Source organism: Hyla sarda, chromosome 13 (genome assembly GCF_029499605.1).
Source record: "Hyla sarda isolate aHylSar1 chromosome 13, aHylSar1.hap1, whole genome shotgun sequence".
In the NCBI taxonomy this organism is placed as follows: Eukaryota; Metazoa; Chordata; class Amphibia; order Anura; family Hylidae; genus Hyla; species Hyla sarda.
Window position 1 is genome coordinate 50,245,045 of NC_079201.1, and position 23,999 is coordinate 50,269,043.

Consider the following 23,999-nt stretch of genomic DNA (forward strand, 5'->3'; position numbering starts at 1 on the left):
GTAGCTAAACTAAACATTATGAAGTGGTCATGGTGGGTCAGAAGCTACTGGGGTAGAATTCCTTCTCCCTTTGCTATAAACCCCTGCAAACTGTGATGGGTTTGGACACTGACCTTATACCATCCCACTACCCCCAGATGGTTCTCCCTCACTGGGGCTTAAATGTAACCATTGCCCATCACAAGTGGTCTGCTCACTATCTTCCACATTTGGGGGAGATAACTGGTTATCTGAGTGAGATGATGTGGGCCGCACTCTGGATTCAGTGGCTTCAACAACCTGACCTGGATAAGTTGATGCCATAAAATGTGAGAGAATGGCAACTTACTGTGAAAGTGTGTTTCCCATTTCAGTAAATAAATCAGATTTTATGAAAGTCAAGACCTACAGTGGACATAAGGTTATTTAAGCGGTCTGCTAAATTCCCTACATTAGCCACCACTGCATTTAAACTATCTTGCACTCGCTGAGTATACTCCTGCATAAAGTGGTTTTGTGGGCCAGTTAAAAGGAGTAGTCTTGTGAAATATAACTTCTATCCAAAGTATAGGGGATAAGTAATAGATCGTGAGGGGTCTGAGCGCCTGGAGCCCCCACAATCTCCTGCATGGGGCCTCGGCAGTTTGGCGGAAGCGGCTGTTCCGACCCCCGCAGGAAGCCGCGGCCAATGCGCCCCCCCTTAGGGTGTTAAATTTTTCAAAAGATGTGATTTTCATATGACTTTGCTTACGCCCCGAATCTCAGTGATGTTAAATATTATCCAATCTTGAAATTTTGCATGTATATCTTTAGGGGTTGCACACATTGATCACTTTTATCTCAAACTAGTGACATTTTTAATATTCAGTTTCAGGATCCCAGGGGCTCTACCATCCTCCTTGCTTGATGAACAGGCAATATATATGCAGTTAAAATTGTCCTCTTCTCTAAACAGTTGAATATTCCTCAACGAGAATTGAAAAGAATGAAACGGGTTGCACATTTTGTCAGCCTTATATATGTTTGCTTTTGGCATGAGGCAATTGTAAGTCCATGGGCTCCAAAGAATGATTTGCATATGCTACAGCTTCTGAGCACTTATGTAGACGTAAAAAAAAAAAGTGCTCTCAGTTGCTAAGAGATATCTTTGGTATCTGTCAAACAAACGTAGGATTGGCTTTTTTGGACAACCGTATTACTCAGGCTGACAAGGAAAATGACAAAAAAAATTAGAAACCAAAACGTGCAAAGAAAATGAAATGATTAGAGGGTAAAACCCTAGTTTTTGAAGGAAAAGACCTGAGCCATTCCGTTACTAATAAAACAAAGATGTTCTTTGAATTGTCTTGGGTCCACAACATGACAATACTGCAGTGATTCTCTAAGAGGTCATGTGAACCCTCTTAAGGTGGTCAATTATACTGCAGAAAGAGGAATTGCTGTGATAAAAAAGTTTAACAAATTGGTCAGGGATGAACAACAAAAACAATTCTTGTTGAGGGTAGTTTAGCATGACAGAAAAGTCGCCACTAAGCGAACAAAAGAAGGGATTGCATAGTTTAAAGTTAATATAACCAAGTTTTGCTACCTTATTGTCATACTACCTTATTGTCTAGTTTTATTATTTTAAGTTTGTGATTTCTAGTTTTTCCAATAAAAGTAATATTGAAAAATCTTATTTTTTTGCCTACTTTTACAAAACTGATCAAAGTGTGCAACCTCTAAATATTGTCCAATATTCTTGAAAGCGCTCCATGCGGGGTCGGACTGCTGGGGCCCCGTTCAGGAGATCGCAGGGGTTCCCAGCGATCTATAACTTTTTCCCTACCCATTGGATAAGTTATACAGGGTGAGCCATTTATATGGATACACCTGAACGACGCAGGACGTATATTTACGTCCTGCGCCGGCTCCCGCGATATGAAGCGGGATCGCGCCGCGATCTCGCATCATATCGCGTCGGTCCCGGCGTTCATCAACGGCCGGGACCCGCGGCTAATACCACACATCGCCGATCGCGGCAATGTGCGGTATTGACCGTTTAGAAGCGGCGGTCAAAGCTACAGTGAAAGTGACCCGGCTGCTCAGTTGGGCTGTTCGGGACCGCGGCGTCCCGAACAGCTTACAGGAAACCGGGAGGGCCCTTACCTGCCTCCTCAGTGTCCGATCGGCGAATGACTGCTCCGTGCCTGAAATCCAGGCAGGAGCAGTCAAGTGCTGATCACAGGCGTGTTAATACACGCCTGTGATCTGTGTAAAAGATCAGTGTGTGCAGTGTTATAGGTCCCTATGGGGCTCTGTAAAGGTCATTTAACCCCTTCCCTAATAAAAGTTTGAATCACCCCCCTTTTCCCATAAAAAAATAAACAGTAAAAGAAAAAAATAAACATATGTGGTATCGCCGCGTGCGTAAATGTCCGAACTATAAAAATATATCAATGGTGTACGCGCAAAAAAATTCCAAAGTAAAAAAAAAAGCACATTTTTGGTCACTTTTTACACCATTAAAAAATAAATAAAAAGTGATCAAAAAGTCCGATCAAAACAAAAATTATACCGATAAAAACTTCAGATGACGGCACAAAAAAGGAGTTCTCATACCGCCCTGTACGCGGAAAGATAAAGTTATAGGGATCAGAAGATGACATTTTTAAACGTATACATTTTCCTGCATGTAGTTATGATTTTTTCCAGAAGTGCGACAAAATCAAACCTATATAAGTAGGTTATCATTTTAACCGTATGGACCTACAGAATAATAAGGTGTAATTTTTACAGAATTATGCACTGCGTAGAAACGGAAGCCCCCGAAAATTACAAAATGGAATTTTTTGTTCGATTTTGACGCACAATTTTTTTTTCCGTTTCGCCGTGCATTTTTGGATAAAATGACTAATGTCGCTGCAAAGTAGAATTGGCGACGCAAAAAATAAGCCATAATATGGATTTTTAGGTGGAAAATTGAAAGGGTTATGATTTTTAAAAGGGTGAGGAGGAAAAAACGAAAGTGCAAAAACTGAAAAACCATCAGTCCTTAAGGGGTTAAAAAAATGGGAATGGTTGGTTATATTAACTTCCTGTTTGTGGCACATTAGTATATGTGAGGGGGGAAACTTTTCAAGATGGGTGGTGACCATGACGGCCATTTTGAATCCAACTTTTTTCTTCAATAGTTAGAGGGTCTTGTGACACATCAAACTTATTGGGAATTTCACAAGAAAAACAAAATGTTGTGCTGAGTTTCAACATAACTTTCTTCTTTCATGATTTATTTACATGTTTCTGACCACTTATAAAATGTGTTCAATGTGCTATCCATTGTGTTGGATTGTCAATGCAACCTTCTCCCACCGATAGCATACCGCAGGAGAAATGCTAGCACAGGCTTCCAGTATCCGTAGTTTCAGGTGTTGCACATCTTCACAGCATAGACAATTGCCTTCAGATGACCCCAAAGATAAAAAGTCTAAGGAGGTCAGATTGGGAGACCTTGGGGGCCATTCAACTGGCCCACGACGACCAATCCACTTTCCAGGAAACTGTTAATCTAGGAATGCTCGGACTTTACACCCATAATGTGGTGGTGCACCATCTTGCTGGAAAAACTCAGGGAACGTGCCAGCTTCAGTGCATAAAGAGGGAAACACATAATCATGTAGCTATTTCGCATATCCAGTGGCCTTGAGGTTCCCATTGATGAAGAATGCCCCCCCCCCCCCCCATAGACTTATCTTTTGGGTCATCTGAAGGCAATTGTGAAGATAAGAGATGTGCAGCACCTAAAACTACGGATACTGGAAGCCTGTGCTAGCATTTCTCCTGCGGTGTTGCTATCAGTGTGTGAAGAGTGGGAGAAGAGGGTTGCATTGACAATCCAACACAATGGGCAGCACATTGAACACATTTTATAAGTGGTCCGAAACTTGTAAATAACTCATGAAAGAATAAGGTTACGTTAAAACCAAGCACATCATTGTTTTTCTTGTGAAATTCTCAATAAGTTTGATGTCACATGACCCTCTTCCTATTGAAAAAACAAAAGTTGGATTCAAAATGGCCGCCGTGGTCACCACTGATCTTGAAAAGTTTCCCCCCCTCACATATACTAATGTGCCACAAACAGGAAGTTAATATCACCAACCATTCCCATTTTATTAAAGGTGTATCCATATAGCTAGCCTACCCCACCCTGTACAATAGCATGGTCTAAAACCAGGAGATCCATCTAAGATTTAGCTTCTGAAAGCATACTGAAGCTTTCAATTAATAGCCCCTTTTCCTTTCTTTATGAAAATAGAAATATCTAATTGTCATAAAAAAAAAAAAAAAGCATATATTTGGATAGTATGCATTAGCTTATGAAGTACACAACCTCTAATCTTGAAGGTTAAAAAAAAACAGGGCAGCATGAGGGCAAATTTTTTGCGCCGGCAAATTTTTTTTTTTTTAGAGCTTGTAACTAAAATGGTCCTTACTGTTGAAACCTTATTCACTCGGTAATATTGTATACCACCAGAACTATCAAATTTTTTGTAAAATATGAACACTTACCACAAAAAAATATAGTGCAATTATAACATTTTTATTTGCATAAAAGTAAACAACAAGAACAGATAAATAAAATTGCATTTTCTTTGCCATTCAAATCTCAATCTGCAAACCAAATGCTTGACCAAGAACTCCATTGTTGGAAAAATCCCCTTCTATCCGCATGGTAGGGAACAACAGTCTGGTTGCAGGTGCTCTGACAGATGGCTCCTTCTGCAACTAACATATTGGTCCCACTGAACCAGTCTAATCATGTCCTTAATTTAACCACCCATGTAAGCTGGTGGAAATCAGAGTCCTCTGTTTATCTTTATGTTAGAGCTGGACACACCTAAAATAGGTTTATCTGCTTGTCCAATGGCGAGGAATGTAGTTGTCTTGTATGTTAGTTATCAACCATGGTTGTTTGATTTTGTTAAATCTTTTTTACTCTGTATGCTCCTATTGGCATCATAGTCAATCCCTTCTAGTTAAGTCTGCCTGTGCTCCTTCTTGGCCTCTGGTCCAGTGAAGACTCTAGTTACAGATTTCGGCTGACAGGTGTCACATAGTTGCGTGGAAACATGCCAGTCTGCCCATGACATGTCCCTTTCCACCAATTGGGATCTGAGTTGTCTACCACTTGGATGAAGTCTCCCCGTCGAAATCCGAGTTCCCCATCTTCTTGGGGGTCAAAGTCAAACAGTGCCTGAACATAGGTAGGTTGCTGTTAATGGAAATGTTGAAAAGGTTACATATAGGTATATTTTTAACAATGCATTCCACATAATATGAAGCAAGTTTGGTGCTGCTCAATACTGTAGATTGTTATTTACCAGAATTGGTTAGGGGCTAAATTACAAAGTGATCTAAGGTCCAACTGAGAACTTTATAAACACATTTGATACCTGAGCAGAATAGATATACACCTAAAATCTGCTGAATAGTCTCTATCCTAGATTCCCTCCCTCTATATACCTGTGGTAAACTTGTGGCTCTGTCTCCCCCGTGTACCTGTGGCACCTGCTCGATGTCACGCAAAAAGATCTGCTGGTTCCGAGACACAGACGTGGACCGATGGTAGTCTACTAGCTCATTCAGAGAGTTAAACTTTACCACCCACAAGAAGTATTTTCCTGCACCATCTCGCAGGACCTTGAAATGTTGAACATCATTGCCAAACCTGCAACAGAAGCAAAAGCTTTATAGGCGAGTCTATCTATAGACAAGTTCATCAGCCTAAAAACTAAATAAGCGGTAGAAAATGATCATCCAGTAAGAGCCATTAAAAACGACTCACTTGACAGAAAGGGAGAAGTCTCCTGGAGCGCTTTCACTTTCTCGGATCAAAAAGGCACCATCATGTCTCTGTTTCCCAAGCAACTCCTCTGCTTTTGCACGTGGTATTTTGCCAAAAAACCACCTGCAGAAACGGAAAGATGATAAAGAAGTGTGTACAAGAGAGAGGGAGGGGGGGGGGGGAGGGTTGATAAATTTACAATTAATGTCCTATCAATATATGATTAGTGGGGATTCAATTCTCAGAAAATCTACCAACGAGCAGAACTGCAGTACATAATGTGATTGCCATACAAGTACAGCAGAGCCTGATGTGGATATATAGAGGTGGAGATAGAATATGAATATATATTTATTATATATATATTCCCTCCCCACCACACTGATAGGCAGGGGGGGAAATGCAGATTATGAATCTCAAGTCCACCCTCAAGAATAATCTCAAGTCCACCCTTTCTGGGCCATGATGGGTAGGTCATGCCTAATGTATGGTTCACCAAATTTTAGCTAAAAACCTCGGTACCTCCTATGTAAGGGCTTGCTGACATCACAATTTACCCTTTCACACCACATCTACTTCAGTATCTTGCCAAAGTGGGATGACAATGTTCACATGGGGGCACAGGCATGGGCCCCAATGACTAGTCATAGGTGGATTACATTTAGGCAAAGTTGGGTACACTTACTGTGCGTGTGTCTCAAATTGTGGTAAGCTGTGCTTTTAAGTCACACAAAGTAAATGTATACATGTGGGAAATGACCCAAACTTAGTCAAGAGTTGACTATGTTTGAGCAGTTAAACTCAATAGGGAGACAGTCTGCTAGTACATGCACATATACATATTGGCATTCCATTTTCACAGAATACTCACTGATATGTGACACAAAAGGGCAAATTGTGATGTAAAGGACTAAACAAAAGAAGACATGCACATAACGCTAGCATCTGCACATCTCGGCATTGTTGGCCAGTCTATTATATACGATAAACATATTCTCTACCTATCCCAAGCAAACAATGTACTCACGGATGTGGTTTCATTTCTATGTAGTTTTTGGGAATAAATCCATCTTTTCCGTTGAGCTCAGCTTTGTACCAGTTTTGGTCACATTCTTCATTCAAGACCTGCAATTAGCACAGATGAGTCAGAAATCAGGTTGAAGGACTGCTTTATGTAGTAATACAATTATTATTTAACCCCTTAACGACCGGGTTTTTTTCCGTTTTTGCATTTTCATTTTTTGCTCCTTGCCTTTAAAAAATCATAACTCAATTTTGCACCTAAAAATCCATATGATTGCTTATTTTTTGCGCCACCAATTCTACTTTGTAATGACGTCAGTCATTTTGCCCAAAAATCTACGGTGAAACGGAAAAAAAAAATCATTGTGCGACAAAATTGAAAAAAAAAACAGTTTTGTAACTTTGGGGGCTTCCTTTTCTACGTAGTACATTTTTCGGTAAAAATGACACCTTATCTTCATTCTGTAGGTCCATACTTCTGGAAAAAATCATAACTACATGCAGGAAAATTAATACGTTAAAAATTGTCATTCTGACCTATAACTATTTTTCCGTGTATGGGGCGTAATGAGGGCAAATTTTTTGCGCCGTGATCTGAAGTTTTTAACGGTACCATTTGTGCATTGATAGGACTTATTGATCGCTTTTTATTCATTTTTAAATGATCAAAATAGTGCCTGTCACTTTTTATGACTGACCGAGCGGTTTAATTAACGATATATTTCTATAATTCAGACATTTCCGCACGTGGTGATACCATATAGGTTTATTTTTATTTACACTTTTTTATGGGAAAAGGGGGGTGATTCAAACTTTTAATAGGGGAGGGGTTAAATGATCTTTATTCACTTTATTTTTTCACTTTTTTTTTTGCAGTGTTATAGCTCCCATAGGGACTTATAACAATGCACACACTGATCTTTATCATTGATCACTGGTTTCTCATAGGAAATCAGTGATCGATGATTCTGCCGTTTGACTGCTCATGCCTGGATCTCAGGCACTGAGCAGTCATTCGGCGATCGGACAGCGAGGAGGCAGGTAGGGACCCTCCCGCTGTCCTGTAAGTTGTTCGGGATGCCGCGATTTCGCCGCGGCTATCCTGAACAGCCCACTGAGCTAACCGGCAGTTTTTACTTTCACTTTTAGCTGCGTGGCTCAGCTCTGAGCGCGTGGCTAAAGGGTTAATAGCGCGCAGCGCCGCGATCGGTGCTGCGCGCTATTAGCGGCGGGTACCGGCTTCACTATGACGCCGAGCCCGCAGTGATATGATGCGGGGTTACCGTGTAACCCCACGTTATATCACGGGAGCAGGTCCTTAAGGGGTTAAAACAACAGTTAGTACATTGTATGAGTCAGTACCTGACTCATACAATCATTGTTACAAAATGTAAATATTTGTATTTACAGGTTAATGTACTAATGTCTTCTGTAGAGTAAAACAAATTGTTGGCCTGTGTTTTTGATATCTTTAGGCCCCTTTCACACTACCGTTGTGTCCCGGCCATTACAAAGGGGCACAGCAAACAGCTTTCGGACAACTCAAAACAGACCACAGGTACAAAGGATCATTTGATCTGACAAGCATGACCAGTTCTCAGTTCGCTTTGTCCACCATCCAGACAAAGATGGCAACTTTAATGCACACACTTGTCTCTGCACAGTCCTTTTCCACTCAGAAGAAGGAAATTTGGTGTCACAGCAACCCATTACATGTCTTGCCATGGCTGCCAGCCATTGTTTTTGTTTGCAGTTGTGTTGTGAACGAGAAACCTAAACCGCTACTAAATAAATCCCCATCATCTAGAGAGACAAATCCAGGTGATCTGACAACAGTTTAAGTCCAGTATGAAGGCCTCTTGGTGAGAGCATCAATCTTGCCTTTGCTTTGGAGCACCACACTATTCCAACTGCTGGGGAGATGATCTGGAGAGCCATCACATAAGCCAGTTAACATTATTCCAGGATAAATTTTGTCCTAAGCACATGCCTGGGCCAATAAACATGCAGTGCTGTTAACCCCTTAAGAACAGAGCCCATTTTGGCCTTAGAGGTACTCAAAAAGAAAAAAGATAAATGATTTTCCACCAATCAACTGGTGCCAGAAAGTTAAGCGGATTTGTAAATTACTTCTATTTAAAAATCTTAGTCCTTTGATTACTTAGATGCTGTTTGCTCCATAGGAAGTTCTTTTCTCTGACCACAGTGCTCTGACACCTCTGTCTATGTCAGGAACTGTCTTGGAGCAGGATAGGTTTGCTATGGGGATTTGCTTCTACTCTGAAACTTCCTGACACAGACTGTGTGCTTTCTGCTGACACCCGATTGGTGGAAATCAATTTTTTTTTCTTTTGTCTAGAGTACCCCTTAAGGATTCCGCCCATTATTGCCTTAAGGACTTTCTTAAGTTTTCATTTTTTTCCTCCTCGCTTTAAAAAATAAATAAATAAATCACAACCCATTTTCATCCACAGACTAGTGTGAGGGCTTGTTTTTTTGCGTGACTAGTTGTCCGTTGTAATGCCATCACTCACTTTACCATAAAATGTATGGCACAACCAAAAAAATACTATTTGTGTGGGGAAATTAAGAAAACCGCAACTTTGCCAATTTAGGAAGGTTTCGATTTCACGCCGTACAATTTACGTTTGACGTTCTTTATTCTTTGGGTAAATAAGATTAACTTTTTAAGGACGTAGGGCATACCTGTACGCCCTATGCCTGGTGTTTAAAACGGGGTCACGCCGTGAACCCATATCACACCGAGTCGGTCCCAGCTGCTAGCCATAGCCGGGACCCTGGGCTAACCGCTATTAACCCTTCAGACGCGGCAATCAAAGTTGACCGTCGCGTCTGAAAGTAAACACTTCCCGGCAGCTCAGTCGGGCTGTTCGGGACATCGCGATAAAATCACGATGTCCCGATCAGCTAGGACGTGAGCTGAGGTCCCCTTACCTGTCTCCGCCGCGTCCGATCGGGGTTTGATTGCTCCAAGCCTGAGCTACAGGCTTGAGAAATCGAGCCCCTATCTCGCTGATCCATGCAAAGCTATGGCTTTGCAGGGATCAGCATAAGAGATCAGTGTATGCAGTGCTATAGCCCCCTATGGGAAAAAACTATGTAAATAAAACAAACAAACATGTGGTATCGGAAGTGTCCGAACTATAAAAATATATCGTTAATTAAATCGCACGGTCAATGGCGTATGTGCAAAAAAATTCCAAAGTCCAAAATAGCGTATTTTTGGTCACTTTTTATATCATGAAAAAATGAGTCCTCATACCAGCCCGTACGCGGAAAAATAAAAATGTTATAGGGGTTAGAAATTTTCCTGCATGTAGTTATGATTTTCTTCCGAAGTACGACAATATCCAAACTATATAAGTAGGGTATCATTTTAACCATATGGACCTACAGAATAAAAGGTGTAATTTTTACCGAAAAATGCACTGCTTAGAAACTGAAGCCCCCAAGTGTTACAAAATTGCATTTTTTCTTCAATTTTGTCGCACAATGAATTTTTTCCCGTTTCGCCGTGGATTTTTGGGCAAAATGACTAATGTAACTGCAGAGTAGAATTGGTGGTGCAACCCATCATTTTTATGTAATTTTATGTGCAAAATTGAAAGAGTTATGATTTTTAGAAGGTGATGAGGAAAAAAATTAAAATGCAAAAACCCTGCGTCCTTAAGGGGTTAAAATGATACCCATAACACTTTTCTATTACTGTTGCAAACAAATTTTAACCAAATTAGTATGTATATACTCCCCCTATTTGAAAACCTATAACTCATTTTTTCGTATAAGTGGCGGTATGAGGGCTAATTTTTGGCACAGTGATCTGTACTTTTGATACCATATTTGTATGTATATTGCATTTATTCCCAAAATATTGATAAAAAATGAATAGTCCCCATAGGGAACTATTTATAGCAATCATTAGATTGCTAATACTGTTCAGTGCTATGCATAGGACATAGCACTGATCAGTTTTATTGGTCATCTTCTGCTCTGGTCTGCTCGATCTCAGACCAGGGCAGAAGACCCTTGGAAGGCGGCGGAGGCAGATGAGACCTCCATCTGCCGTTCTGGACGATTGGATCTCAGTATTGATCAAGGCATCTGAGGGGTTAATGGCAGACATCCGCGCAATCACGGATGTCGGCCATTACCGGCTGGTCCCTGGCTGCTATTAGCAGTGCATGATGCAAGCATCGCTCCGATGCTAACTGTAATGTATAGGACATAGATGTACGTCCTGGTGCATTAACTACCACCCCACCAGGACGTACATCAACGTCCTGCCTCGTTAAGGATACAGGAAATTTTCCTTTTTCTTTTATTCCACCTCATCATTTAACAGACAACTCTTTCATTATTCCATCCACAGAACAATCTGGGGGCTTGTTTTTTGTGAAACAAATTGTACTTTGTAACATCTTTCATTTTACTGTAAAATTTTTATAGGGTTTATGTTTTTACACAGTGCACGTTACGGTAAAGTCAAGATGTTCTCTTTATTCTGCAGGTCAATACGATTCAAAGGGGTATAAGCTCAACAGAGGGTTATATGTACTGTGTGTCCTTTATACGTATAGCGCTCAACAACCACTTAAGGACTCAGGGCGTACCTTTATGTCCTAAGTCCCGCTAACGGGGTTTAAACCATTCTCACGAGCAGAGAACGGGGTAAACCCAGTGGGTCCTGGTTGCTACAGAAAGTCAGTACCCACGTCTAATGCTGGGCACTGCCGAGCATTTAGATGCCACAATCAAAGTTTATTGCTGCGTCTAAAGTGAAAGCAAAACTATCCCGGCTGCTCAGCTGAGCTAATCGGGACTATCGCGACAGAATCGGTCTTGATCAGCTTACTGGACGACGGGAGGGTCCTCACCTGCCTCCTCATGGTCCAATCTTCATATGTGGTACCGCCGCGTGCGTAAATGACGAACTATTGAAATAAGGTTAGCTAAACCGCACGGTCGATGGCATATACGTAAAAAAAAAAAAAAAATTGTGAATTTTTGGTCACTTCATATACCATAAAAATAATTAAAAAAAGCGACAAAAATTGTACCTACAAAAACTAAACTATGGCGCAAAAGCGCAAAAAATAAGCCCCATATAGCCCCGTACGCAGAAAAAATAGAAGTCATATGGGTCAGAAGATTACATGCACCAAAATTAGTTTAAAAAAAAAAAAAAAAACAACGACAAATTTAAAGTAGTAAAATAAAACCTACATAAATTGGGTATCCCTCTAACCGTATGGACCTACAGAATAAACATAATGAGTGATTTTTACTGAAAAGTGCACTACGTAGAAACAGAAACCCTAAAAATAGTGAAATGGCGATTTAATTTCATCACAAAATTTTTGTTTCACTGCAGATTGTTATAAAATACCGTATTTATCGGGGTATACCACGCACCGGCCTATAACACGCACCCTCATTTTACCAAGGATATTTGGGTAAAAAAAAGTTTACCCAAATATCCATGGTAAAATGAGGGTGCGTGTGTGCGCGTGTATACCCCGATATACCCCCAGGAAAGGCGGGGGGGGAGAGAGAGGCCTTGCTGCCCGCTTCTCTCCCCCTGCCTTTCCTGGGGTCTAGAGCCCTGCTGCTGGCCCTTCTCTCCCGCCGGCGCCGATAGCCAGGGGGAGAGAAGGGGCAGCGGCACCCATTGCCGGCGCCGCTGCCCCGTTGCCTCCCCCCATCCCCGGTGGCATAATTACCTGGGTCGGGTCCGTGCTGCTGCAGGCCTCCGGCGTGCGTCCCCTGCGCCGTTGCTATGCGCTGCACTGCGCGGCACATGACGTCAGTGCGCCACGCCGTGCATAGCAACGACGCAGGGGACACACGCCGGAGGCCTGCAGCAGCGTGGACCCAGGTAATTATGCCACCGTGGATGGGGGGAGGCAACGGGGCCGGCAATGGGTGCTGCTGCCCCTTCTCTCCCCCTGGCTGTCGGCGCCGGCAGTGGGGCGCCGGCACGGATAATCAGGGGGACAGAACGGGCAGCAGCGTCGATAGCTAGGGGGAGAGAAGGGCCGGCAGCAGGGCTCTAGACCCCAGGAAAGGCAGGGGAGAGAAGCGGGCAGCGACGGCCTCTCTCCCCCTGCCTTTCCTGGGGGTGTATCGGCGTATAACAAGCACATAGACTTTAGGCTAAAAATTTTAGCCTAAAAAGTGCGTGTTATACGCCGATAAATACGGTAAGTAATGTCATTGGTGATGCAAAAAACAAGCCCTTATATGGGTCTGTAGGTGCAAAATTGAACGCATTATGATTGTTAGAAGACTGAGGAAAAAAACTAAAGTGCAAAAACAAAGATTGTTTTGAGTCCTTAAGGGGTTAATATGGCAGAGTATTGTGATCTCCTAGACACTACATACAACTAAATTTTTATTACACAGAAGGTGTGGACAAAAAAAATAAATAAAAAAAATTCCCGGAATTCTGACACACTAAGAAATATCCCATATGTGGCCTTTGTGCGCTACGTGTCTTACACAGGCCTCAGACATGAAGGCGTGTTGTGTGGATTTTGGGGCCTCCTTTTAGTTTAGGACATTTTGTTGGCATCATACAAAGTTGCAGAGGCCTTTGGGTGCAAAAATATTTTTGGGAGACACGTTGACGCTTTCATTGATACCATTCTGGGATACATATGACTGATTTTTTTTTTATGAGGTGGTTGCTCATAAAAATTTTTTAGGTCATTCGTCATGCGGTATAAATGACGACATGAGCCGTAATTTTTTTCTTTTTCACTGACGCAATTGTGTGAAGACTATGTGGGACAGGTTGACGTTTTTTTGGGGGGGACTCTGAGTGTGTTATATTTATTTATAGTTTATTTTATAATTTTACATTTTTATCTCTTCACATTTAACTTTTTTTTACTATTATAAACACAATTCAATGGAGTACACATCTGTACTCAACCTTAGACTGATCTGTTGCCATGACAATGGAGGATACGGTTAGACCTCCGGTTGCCTTGGCAGCCATCGGCGCTCTGGTTTCACTTTGCAGAGCGCCGATTGGTGACAGAGGGAGCTTCCTCCCTCTGTTACCCTAATAGACGCTGCGGTCACAGACAGGGTTAACCCAGGATCGGAGCTGCACTCCGATCCTGAGTGCCGCGGGTGACCCCCCCCAATGGGGCACCCCTCAACACCGATCGCTTCACTGTGTGAAGTGACGGAGGAGAGGCTGAAGGAGGAGACCCCGCAATATCCCTGAGATTGGTCCCTGGACGGCTTCAGGGAAACTCTGCTGTGCAGCACAGCCAAGCCCAATAATTGTCACAGCGCCCGGCGGCACTGTGACAGTTTATTTCCATCAGGTACATGTACATAGTGATGCAGGAAGTCATCCCTGATTTTGCGTAAAGGGGTTAATTAGATCAGACATTTCCGCACGCAGTGATACCAAATATGTTGATTTATGTTGATCTTCATGCCTAAGCAGTGCCACTCACCTTCAGTATGTCTCCTCGTTTGAAGCTTAGTTCATCATCCGCTGTCGCTTTAAAGTCGTATTTTGCTATGGCTTCCATGGTTACCACAGCGTACCCCACCCTGCAGGGACCTTCAAGACAGGGCTGGGACCCTCTGCTTCCCACACGACGTCAATGCCACCTGAGGCAGAACAAATGTCTTGTCACCCACCCCACTTGGCTATATTTCTGGAGAAAAAACGTGCTTGTGGCCTGAAAATAGAAATAGAGGCTGTCGAATCATAATGGTTTAAAATAATATTTCTTATCTATAGTCCAAATAGAAGCAGCATATCCAGTAGTATCAGATAATAGTGTTGGGATGCCTGCATATCTGGAACCTCGGTCCTTTGGTTCCACACTCCACACCACGTGGTTGAAATCAAAATGGTAGATTTATTCCATGATGTGGAACAGGCAATGTCTCACACTGGCTTTCTCAAGTGAATTCAAGTGATATGTGTTGGGCATTTATGGAATTTCAAACACCGCCCCTGATGTCATACCACAGGGCACAAAATCTAAAAGACCATTTGGTTAAAGCAGAGGTATCAGGTAATAACAGTAAATCACAGAGGTACTTTTCTGTTAAAGCCAAGGGCTGTTCTCCAAGCAGACGCTGTATAAGCTGCAAGCATATACAGAAAGGGAATGTATTCACACATCCTGCTACACGAAAAACATACCCCATACATTTTTATCTGACCATATTGTATATATTTTATATTTATTGGTGGTGCCCCTGCAATCTTATCTGCGTAGGAGAAACCAAATGTGACCTAAGGACGAGATTAAATCAAACACAGATATTCAATAACAAAGAAATGCTGTGTTTTCACGGTTTCCAAGCATTTCATGGAAGCAGGACATGAGACAGACCTGAAATGCATGATCGTGGATCACATCCCTCTGAAAAGAGGTGGGGATAGGGTTATCCTTTTGCAAACTAGAGAGCTAAAATGGATATGAATTAAACTGCTTAAAACCAAATGGGTTAACTGTACTTCCAAGAATTATGAAACGCTAATGTATATATCCCTTAACCCCTTAAGGACTCCACTTTCGTTTATTCCTCTTTACCTTTAAAAAAAAAATCATAATTCTTTCAATTTTGCATGTAAAAAAAGCCATATATTGGCTTATTTTTTGCGCCACCAATTCTACTTTGTAATGACGCCATTTAACCCAAAAATCTACAGCGAAACGGAAAAAAAAATGCAACAATTTTGTAACTTTTGGGGGCTTCGGTTTCTACGCAGTAAATTTTTCGGTCTAATCAGTACAATTTACTTGTGTCCTCCAGCTGTTTTGAGCGCTCGATCCTGAACAGCCCACTGAGCTAGCTGGGAGCAGTTTACTTTCAGTTTAAAGTTGATCGCCACGTCTAAAAGGGTTAATAGCGCACGGCACTGATCTCGATGCTGCGCGCTATTAACCCTTTTAGACGCGCCGTTCAAAGTTGATCGTTGATCTATATTCATATTAATATGCACAGATTTATTCTCTACCAAGCGCAACTGAATGCAGTTCACTTTGAGACCTGACAGCCCACGTTTGACCACTTTCATCTGTGCATTTATTCTCTCTCATCTCATTGGTTACCATAGACGCTGTAAATAAGGAGACCGCATGGAGCATGCATTGGATACGCTTGGATACTTCTGCTTTTGCCACTGAACATTGGCTTGTCATGGGACAGTGCTGTCTACTAGTTACTAAGGACGCTTAAGATTTCGCCTACTGAGCATGCGCAAGATATGGCGCAGGACTGCGATTAGTTGCTATGGATGCGCTGTAGCATCATTCATGGACTTGCTCTCTTACCCAGAATTGGGCTGCCTGACCGTGGCTTTCAGATACACCATGCCGACATCAGCGACCTGGTTGGGAGGCATCATGATGGGGTCTCAGAAGGTAATCAGTGGCACCTGGAGCATTGACACTATTCTATGTATGGCACAAAAATTATAAGCGTATATATGTTATGATTCCCTTTTGCAGCTGTAGCACTGTAATGTATTCATTAGGGATCGACCAATATCGTTTTTTTTTAGGGCCGATACCGATAATCGGTGGAGGTTAGGGCCGATAGCCGATAACTTATACCGATATTCCGGTATAAGTTATCGGCTATTTATCCCCCCGCGACACCGCTGCAGATCATTGATTTAAAGCGGGCGCTTTAAATCAATGCACTGCAGTGGCTTTTGCGGTGCCATAGACCGCCGCCACCCGCTATTCTCCCCCTGCCTGTCCGGGGGTCCTTAGTCCTATCACCGCCACCCCCGCACCGCTCCGCGCCCCCCCTACCGCCGCTTCGCAAAAGTCTCTTCTAAAGCACTGCTCACATTTGTGTAGGAAGAATTCAACATTGGATAACAAAATTAAGCTCAGGGAATGGGGTCTGTCAGACAATGGTGGTATCTATTGTACAACAGATGAAGAGCACTGAGGCTTCCGTTACGAACCAAAGCCATGATACAAATGTGAGGACAGCCTTTGGGCTGATGGGTTTTAAACAAAAAAAAAATTAAATTAAAAAGAAAGCCTAGCTAAGAATTAGTGAATGCAGCATTGTTGGGTCTTGGATTTTTTACAGTTTTTACACATGGCCTACTATAATGTTTTGAACATTTCAAAATAAAAATACATAAATAAATATTATTATGATTATATAGCAACGGGGACCAGAGGATTTTTTTAGTCCATATAGCAGAAATTGGTAAGGGTAGAGTATGATTTCATACTATAGGGATAATTTCATAGGCCACAGAAACTAGATGTGTAATACTGTAGCATGGATATTATCTCCTTAAGGACGCAGGGCATACCTGTACGTTCAGCACCAGCCCCCACGAAATAACGCGGGGTCACATTGATCCCAGCTCAGTCGGGCTGATCGGAACCACCGCAGTGTCCCGATCAGCTAGGATGCACCAGGAGGGTCCCTTACCTGCCTCCCGCGCGTCCGATTGGCGATTGATTGCTTCAAGCCTGAGATCAAGGCTTGAGCAATCGACAGCCGATAACACTGATCAATGCAATGCTATGGCATAGCATTGATCAGTGCTGACAATCTATGTACTGCAAGTTATAGTCCCTTATGGAGGGCTATAACATTGCAAAAGAAAAAAGTGTAAAAAAAAAGTTAAAATGTGATTTAACCCCTTCCCTAATAAAAGTTTGAATCACCCTCCTTTTCCCATTTTTTTTTAAAACAAAAACATGCAAATAAAAATATAAACATGTGGTATCGTTGATAGCATATTTTGTCCCTTTTTATACCATTAAAAAGTCAGATCTAAACAAAAATGGTTTCGCTAAAAACTTCACATCATGGCATAAAAAATTAACCCTCATACATCCTGTATGTGGAAAAAAAAAAAAGTTATAGGGGCCAGAAGGACAATTTAAAATGTATTCGTTTTAGTGCATGTAGTTATGATTTTTTCCAGAAGACAAAAATCAAACCTATATAAGTAGGATATCATTTTAATCGTATGGACCCACAGAAGATAAGATGTCATTTTTACTGAAAAAAATTACTGCGTAGAAACGGAAGCCCCCAAAAGTTAGCGTTTCTTCAATTTTGTCGCACAATGATTTTTTGGGTTTCACCGTAGATTTTTGGGTAAAATGACTGATGTCATTACAAAGTGGAATTGGTGGCGCAAAAAATAAGCTGGATGGATTTTCACGTGGAAAATTGAAAGGGTTATGATTTTTTTAAAAAGGTAAGGAGGAAAACACAAAAGTGCAAAAACTGAAAAAGTCCTTAAGGAGTTATAGTTCATGTGAATTCATCTGTGGTTGTTGGAGCTCCCGGCAGTGCGCACCGCTCACATCTCCCCAACATTAGCAAAACTACAACTATCAGTATGCACTGACAGTGAAGTGAGGACATGCTTGGGGTTGTAGTTTTGCCAAAAGCTGGGGAGTCATAGGTTGGGAATCGCTGTATCCAAACTATGTCTCCAACCTGGGGCTAGCATTAGGACAAAACACCAACCAGCATTTCCTCACAGATGTAGATTGTGCTAATTATAGGGGAGATGTGAGTGGGCAGAGTATAACTACAGGACTTTACTGTGTACTGAGACATGCATAGTGAGGACATGCACCCTGCCTTTGAGAGGATTTCAAACCAAGTGAGCAACAGAAAAGAGTTTGTTTTTTTTCAAAAATGAAGGCGCTAGAGCCTTATAAATTATATGGACAAGATCGGGATTAGGTACTACGTAATATAGAGAGACGAATGTCTTGCTTAGCAGGGTTGTGGAAAGGAAAAAAATAAAAAATAAAATAAAAAACAACACTTGTCCAAGGGACTAAAGCGGAACACAATCTACCGTATTTATCGGCGTATAACACGCACTTTTTAGGCTAAAATTTTTAGCCTAAAGTCTGTGTGCGTGTTATACGCCGATACACCCCCACGAAAGGCAGGGGGAGAGAGGCAGTCGCTGCCCGCTTCTCTCCCCCTGCCTTTCCTGGGGTCTAGAGCGCTGCTGTCGGCCCTTTTCACCCCCTGGTTATCGGCGCCGCTGCCCGTTCTGTCCCCCTGACTATCGGTGCCGGCGCCGATAGCCAGGGAGAGAGAAGCTGCGCCGACAGCCAGGGGGAGAGAAGGGGCAGCGGCACCCATTGCCGGCGCCGCTGCCCCGTTGCCTCCCCCCTTCCCCGGTGGCATAATTACCTGAGTCGGGTCCGCGCTGCCCCTTCTCTCCCCCTGGCTGTCGGCGCCGCTTCTCTCCCCCTGGCTATCTGCACCGATAGTCAGGGGGACAGAACGGGCAGCGGCGCCGATAACCAGGGGGTGAGAAGGGCCGACAGCAGCGCTCTAGACCCCAGGAAAGGCAGGGGGAGAGACGCGGGCAGCGACGGCCTCTCTCCCCCTGCCTTTCCTGGGGGTATATCGGGGTATACACGCGCACACACGCACCCTCATTTTATCATGGATATTTGGGTAAAAAACACTTTTTACCCAAATATCCTTGGTAAAATGAGGGTGCGTGTTATAGGCCGGTGCGTGGTATACCCCGATAAATACGGTACTTGTCCCTCAAGAAAATCCACTTGTCCTGATCGATAAAATAATTTCAACCAAAATAATACGAAAATAGGGTCTTTATTAGTTTCCGCACTTTCGCTTTTTCCTCCTCGTTCTATAATAGCTAGAGATGAGCGAACTCACAGTAAATTTGATTCGTCAAGAACTTCTCGGCTCGGCAGTTGATGACATCCTGCATAAATTAGTTCAGCTTTCAGGTGCTCCCGTGGGCTGGAAAAGGTGGATGCAGTCCTAGGAGACTCTCTTAGGATTGTATCCTCCTTTTCCAGCCCACCGGAGCACCTGAAAGCTGAACTAATTTATGCAGGATAAGTCATCAACTGCCGAGCCGAGAAGTTCGTGACAAATCGAATTTACTGTAAGTTCGCTCATCTCTAATAATAGCCATAACACTTATTTTTCCATCTACAGACCCATATGAGGCTTGTTTTTTGTGGGGAAGTATACTTTGTAATGACACATTTTCATTTTTCCATAACAAACAAAATAAAAAAAAAATTGTGAAGTGAAATTGAAAAAAAAAAATGCTAATTTTGAGGTTTTTTTTTGCCATTCACCTTGTAGTCAAAATTACATATTATTTTGATACTTTACGTCGGCCTGATTAAACAAATACCAAATTTTAGTTTCCGTTACATTTTAATAATTATTTTTTTAAATTTAAAAAAAGAAAATCCCTGACCCCTATAATTTTTCTTTTTCCGTATACTGGGCTGTATGAGGGCTTATTTTTTGGGCCGTAATATACTGTTTGTATCGGTACCATTTTGGCATTGATCAGACTTTTTGAACACTTCATTTTTTCTGGGATATGATGTTAAACATAAAAAAGCAATTCTGAGATTTGTTTTTTTTTTATGTTAACATTTTATATCCCGTACTGTAAATGGAGTTATTTTTTAATAGTTCGGTCAATTGGACACACCAATACCAAATATGTTTACACATTTTTACATGGAAAAGGGGGTGATATTAACTTTTAGGGTACATTCACACGGGCGGATTTGCGGGTTTCCCACTGCGTATTTGAGAGGGTGCAGGCTCTTCTCAGCTGTCCGTAGCAGATTATCCAAGGCGGAATTTACACTGGAAAATCCGCCGCAAGCCCCATTAAAGTCAGAAGGGTCTGCAGCGGAAATTCTGCTGCGGAAAATCTGCTGTGGACAGAAGAGACCACCCCCTTTCAAATACGCAGCGGGAAACCTGCAAATAAATCCGCCAGTGTGAACGTACCTCTAATATGGAAGGGGTTAATGGGTGTTTTTAAACTTATGAAACTTTATTTTTGAGGAATCATTTAGATTCCTCATCTATCAATGCAGTTCTATTGAACTCCATTTGATCTGTGTTCATTTGATTGAACCTGCTCAAGGCAGGCTCAATCAAATGCAGATCTATGGGGGCAGCCATAAATGCAGAGGTAAGCCCTCTGGCTACCTCCGCAGGGGATCGCCGCCGCAACCCCCCCCCCGCGAATGCACTGCGGGGGGCGATCCACCCCACTTGACCACCAGGGATGGTTAAAAGATCCCTTTAGACACCGCTGTCAACTTTGACAACGGTGATCTAAAGGGTTAATAGCCGCCCGCGGCGGTCGCCGCATGCCGGGCTATTAGCGGCGTCCCCCGGCATCTGAAATCAGCCGCCAAGTATGGAGCGGGCAGGAGTCAGGAGCCCAATCCATACACCCTGAGCGCCAGTGTGAGGTGCAGACTTGTGTCCCATGCAAGTCTGCATCCGCTCCCGCACCTCACACCGGCATTCTAGAGGAAAAAAAAAAAAGGGGGGGGGGGGGGGGGGGAGTCAGTCCCGGGCGCTTGGATTTCCACATCCCTGCTTAAGACAAGACCGGCATGAAATAGAACAAACTTATCTGACTCCCAGATTGGGTATAGCAAAAGATACTGACAGCTAAGAACTGACTGCAAACACCAATTACACTGCATGACATGCTACATATAAATACCTAAAATCTACATTCATCTACTGCAAAGTGCAAAGATATATGTTTCCTATCAGATGCGCCAGTTATTGGCAGCTGTATGGAGGGTAAGATAAGAATGATATGAACAGTGCTTGCGACACAATGGGTGAAGCATGATCATGTGTGCCAGAAGAGACATAGAAATTATTCAGTCAAACAAATCGAGTTGGGAGGCCCCTGAACACATGAGCCTGTCAGATTTTTATCTTGGATCTAGGGCCAGCTTAGGACAAAAGCCTAGGAAAAGCATCCACCGGTGACCGGATTACAGAAACAGCAGCGAAAGAACTATCACGGCTGATGCAGGTTGTGACCAAACATGTGGCTTTCATAAGGAATAGTAATGTGCAGGAATACAATTCTCATAGTTAACCCCAACCAATAAAATATGATGGCATTTTAGGGATATAGATAGAGCAGACTGAATGCTACTGCAGCAGCTGATCACTGTTGTGACAGTATGGGATGATCCAAAAAGAAAAAAAAGTACACCGTATAGCACACCCAGTATTTCATAGATACATGTCAATCTTTAATATACACTTACATTTTACACACATCTAACCAAACAGAACCCCATTAAGAACATTTAAAAAGGTACACAAATGCCCTCCCACAACAGGGAGAAGCCCGTAGGAACTCTCCCAGGACACCTGAATACTTACCGTCTCCTATACTGTCTCATAAATATCATGAACAAATACATGGTAGACTCAATGCACATATAGATTCCAGAACCAATATGAGGTATAACCTAACCCCAAAATAAGTCATTGGCAATAATCCAACCTGTCAGTTGGCATTCCATCATACATTTAGGGGTAGGCACTGGAAATCAAAACTAGAGACAGTATACAATATTAGTAAATAAAACAGGTGCCCTCCTTAAACCCACGCGTTCCGTCACCTATGGGTGACTTCCTCAGGGGTGTTATGGTTTCTGTCTAATGGATGGTACCAGTTGATCATGTGAGCACTGCATACAATTACATACTTCATTCAATAATGGCAGCGATGGTCAGCTTGTGCTTCCGGGTCCAACTAACACTTCCTGTATTCGACTTTCAATGTCCATACGTCTCTCGCTCCCAAAGCGCATGCGCATATAGCGTGAATCGGCACTCACTGTGTCGATCTCACTTCCAGACTTTACATTGCGGGTGCGCACCATCAAGTCCAGCTCCTATATATCTGTGCGCATGCAACAAGACGCGAGAGACATATGCGCATGCGTGTACATTGAAAGTTGAATAGAGGAAGTATTAGTTGGACCTGGAAGCACAAGCCGGCCATCACCGCCATTATTAAATGATGCATGTATACAGTGCTCACATGATCAACAGGTACCCTCCATTAATTAATTAGACAGGATGTGTATATATAAGAAGGATATGGATCAAACCATAACACCCCTGAGGAAGTCACCCATAGCTGGCGAAATGCATGGGGGTTCAGAAGGGCACATGTTCTATTTACCAATATTGTATACTGTCTCTAGTTCTCTTGCTTTCCAGTGCATACCCCTATATGTATATGTGGAACTGCCGACTGACAGGTTGTATTATTGCCAACGACTTATTTTGGGGTTCGGTTATACCTATATTGCTTCTGGAATCTTTACGTGCATTGAATCTACCATGCATTTGTGTGTTCATGATAGGGGTGTGAATCGCCAAGAATTTGGCGTTACGATTCGAATTGCGATACCAGTGTGGCGATTCGATATATCCCAATATATCGCGATACCGTCTAGGTGACGATACATCGCGATCTATCCCGATACATCGCCCACCAGGGAGCATTCACAGATCCCTTTAGACGCCGCTGTCAAAGCGATCTAGTAGTCCAACGCGCACTTTTCTCGTTTTATCCCATCCGGGCTGTAAAATAAAAGAAATCGCACTCTCTCTTACCTGCCAAAGAGCCCCCGGAGCTCCGGTACAGGTGTTCGGTCTCCGGGCTCTATTCTTCTTACTTCCTGTTAGCCCGGCACGTCACACGGAGCTTCAACCTAACAGGAAGTAAGAAGAATACAGCCCGGGGACCGAACACCTGTACCGGAGCTCCGGGGGCTCGTTGGCAGGAAAGAGAAAGTGCGTTTCTTTTACAGCGGCGTCTATTGGGATCTATGAATGTTCCCAGGTGGGTGATGTATCGGGATATATATCGTGATGTATCGTCGCCTAGACGGTATCGCAATATATCGGGATATATCGAATCGCCACACTGGTATCGCGATTCGAATCGTATCGCCAAATTCTTGGCGATTCACACCCCTAACTCAAACACAATAATATTGCACTGTACTGTATAAGCATTTGAATTATTGCTTTTAAAAAAGTCTCCTTGTTCAAGGGGTAAAAAGTTTTAAAATATAAGAATACTTATGATAAACCACAACTAAAAAGCAATTAAAAAATCCAATCCACACCCAAATGCTGCCACAAAAACTACAGTGCACAATGCAAAAAAAAAATTAAAAAAATTAAAAAACAAAAACATTTTTTTTTTTTTTTATCTAATATGGTGTAGGCCTCCCTCATGTTGACAAAACAGCTCTGACCCATCATGGCATGGGCTCCACAAGACCAAAAATGGTCCCTG

General features: G+C 42.6%; 1 protein-coding gene across 2 annotated transcripts; it reads right to left on the minus strand.

Moving 5' to 3' along the window:
- Positions 1-4,546: 4,546 nt before the first annotated feature.
- LOC130297431 (growth factor receptor-bound protein 2-B-like) lies at positions 4,547-15,749 on the minus strand. Of its 2 annotated transcripts, none has more exons than XM_056549905.1 (5): positions 14,323-15,749; positions 6,834-6,931; positions 5,807-5,929; positions 5,521-5,689; positions 4,547-5,233 (listed from the first exon to the last, which is right to left on the minus strand). In XM_056549905.1, exons 1-5 carry the CDS (start codon positions 14,398-14,400, stop codon positions 5,048-5,050), a joined length of 654 nt encoding a protein of 217 aa, XP_056405880.1. In that variant the 5' UTR covers positions 14,401-15,749; the 3' UTR covers positions 4,547-5,047. The 2 variants fall into 2 exon arrangements, with proteins under 2 accessions (XP_056405880.1, XP_056405879.1); XM_056549904.1 differs by having other exon boundaries at positions 5,485-5,689; positions 14,323-15,747.
- Between the last annotated feature and the right edge of the window lie 8,250 nt (positions 15,750-23,999).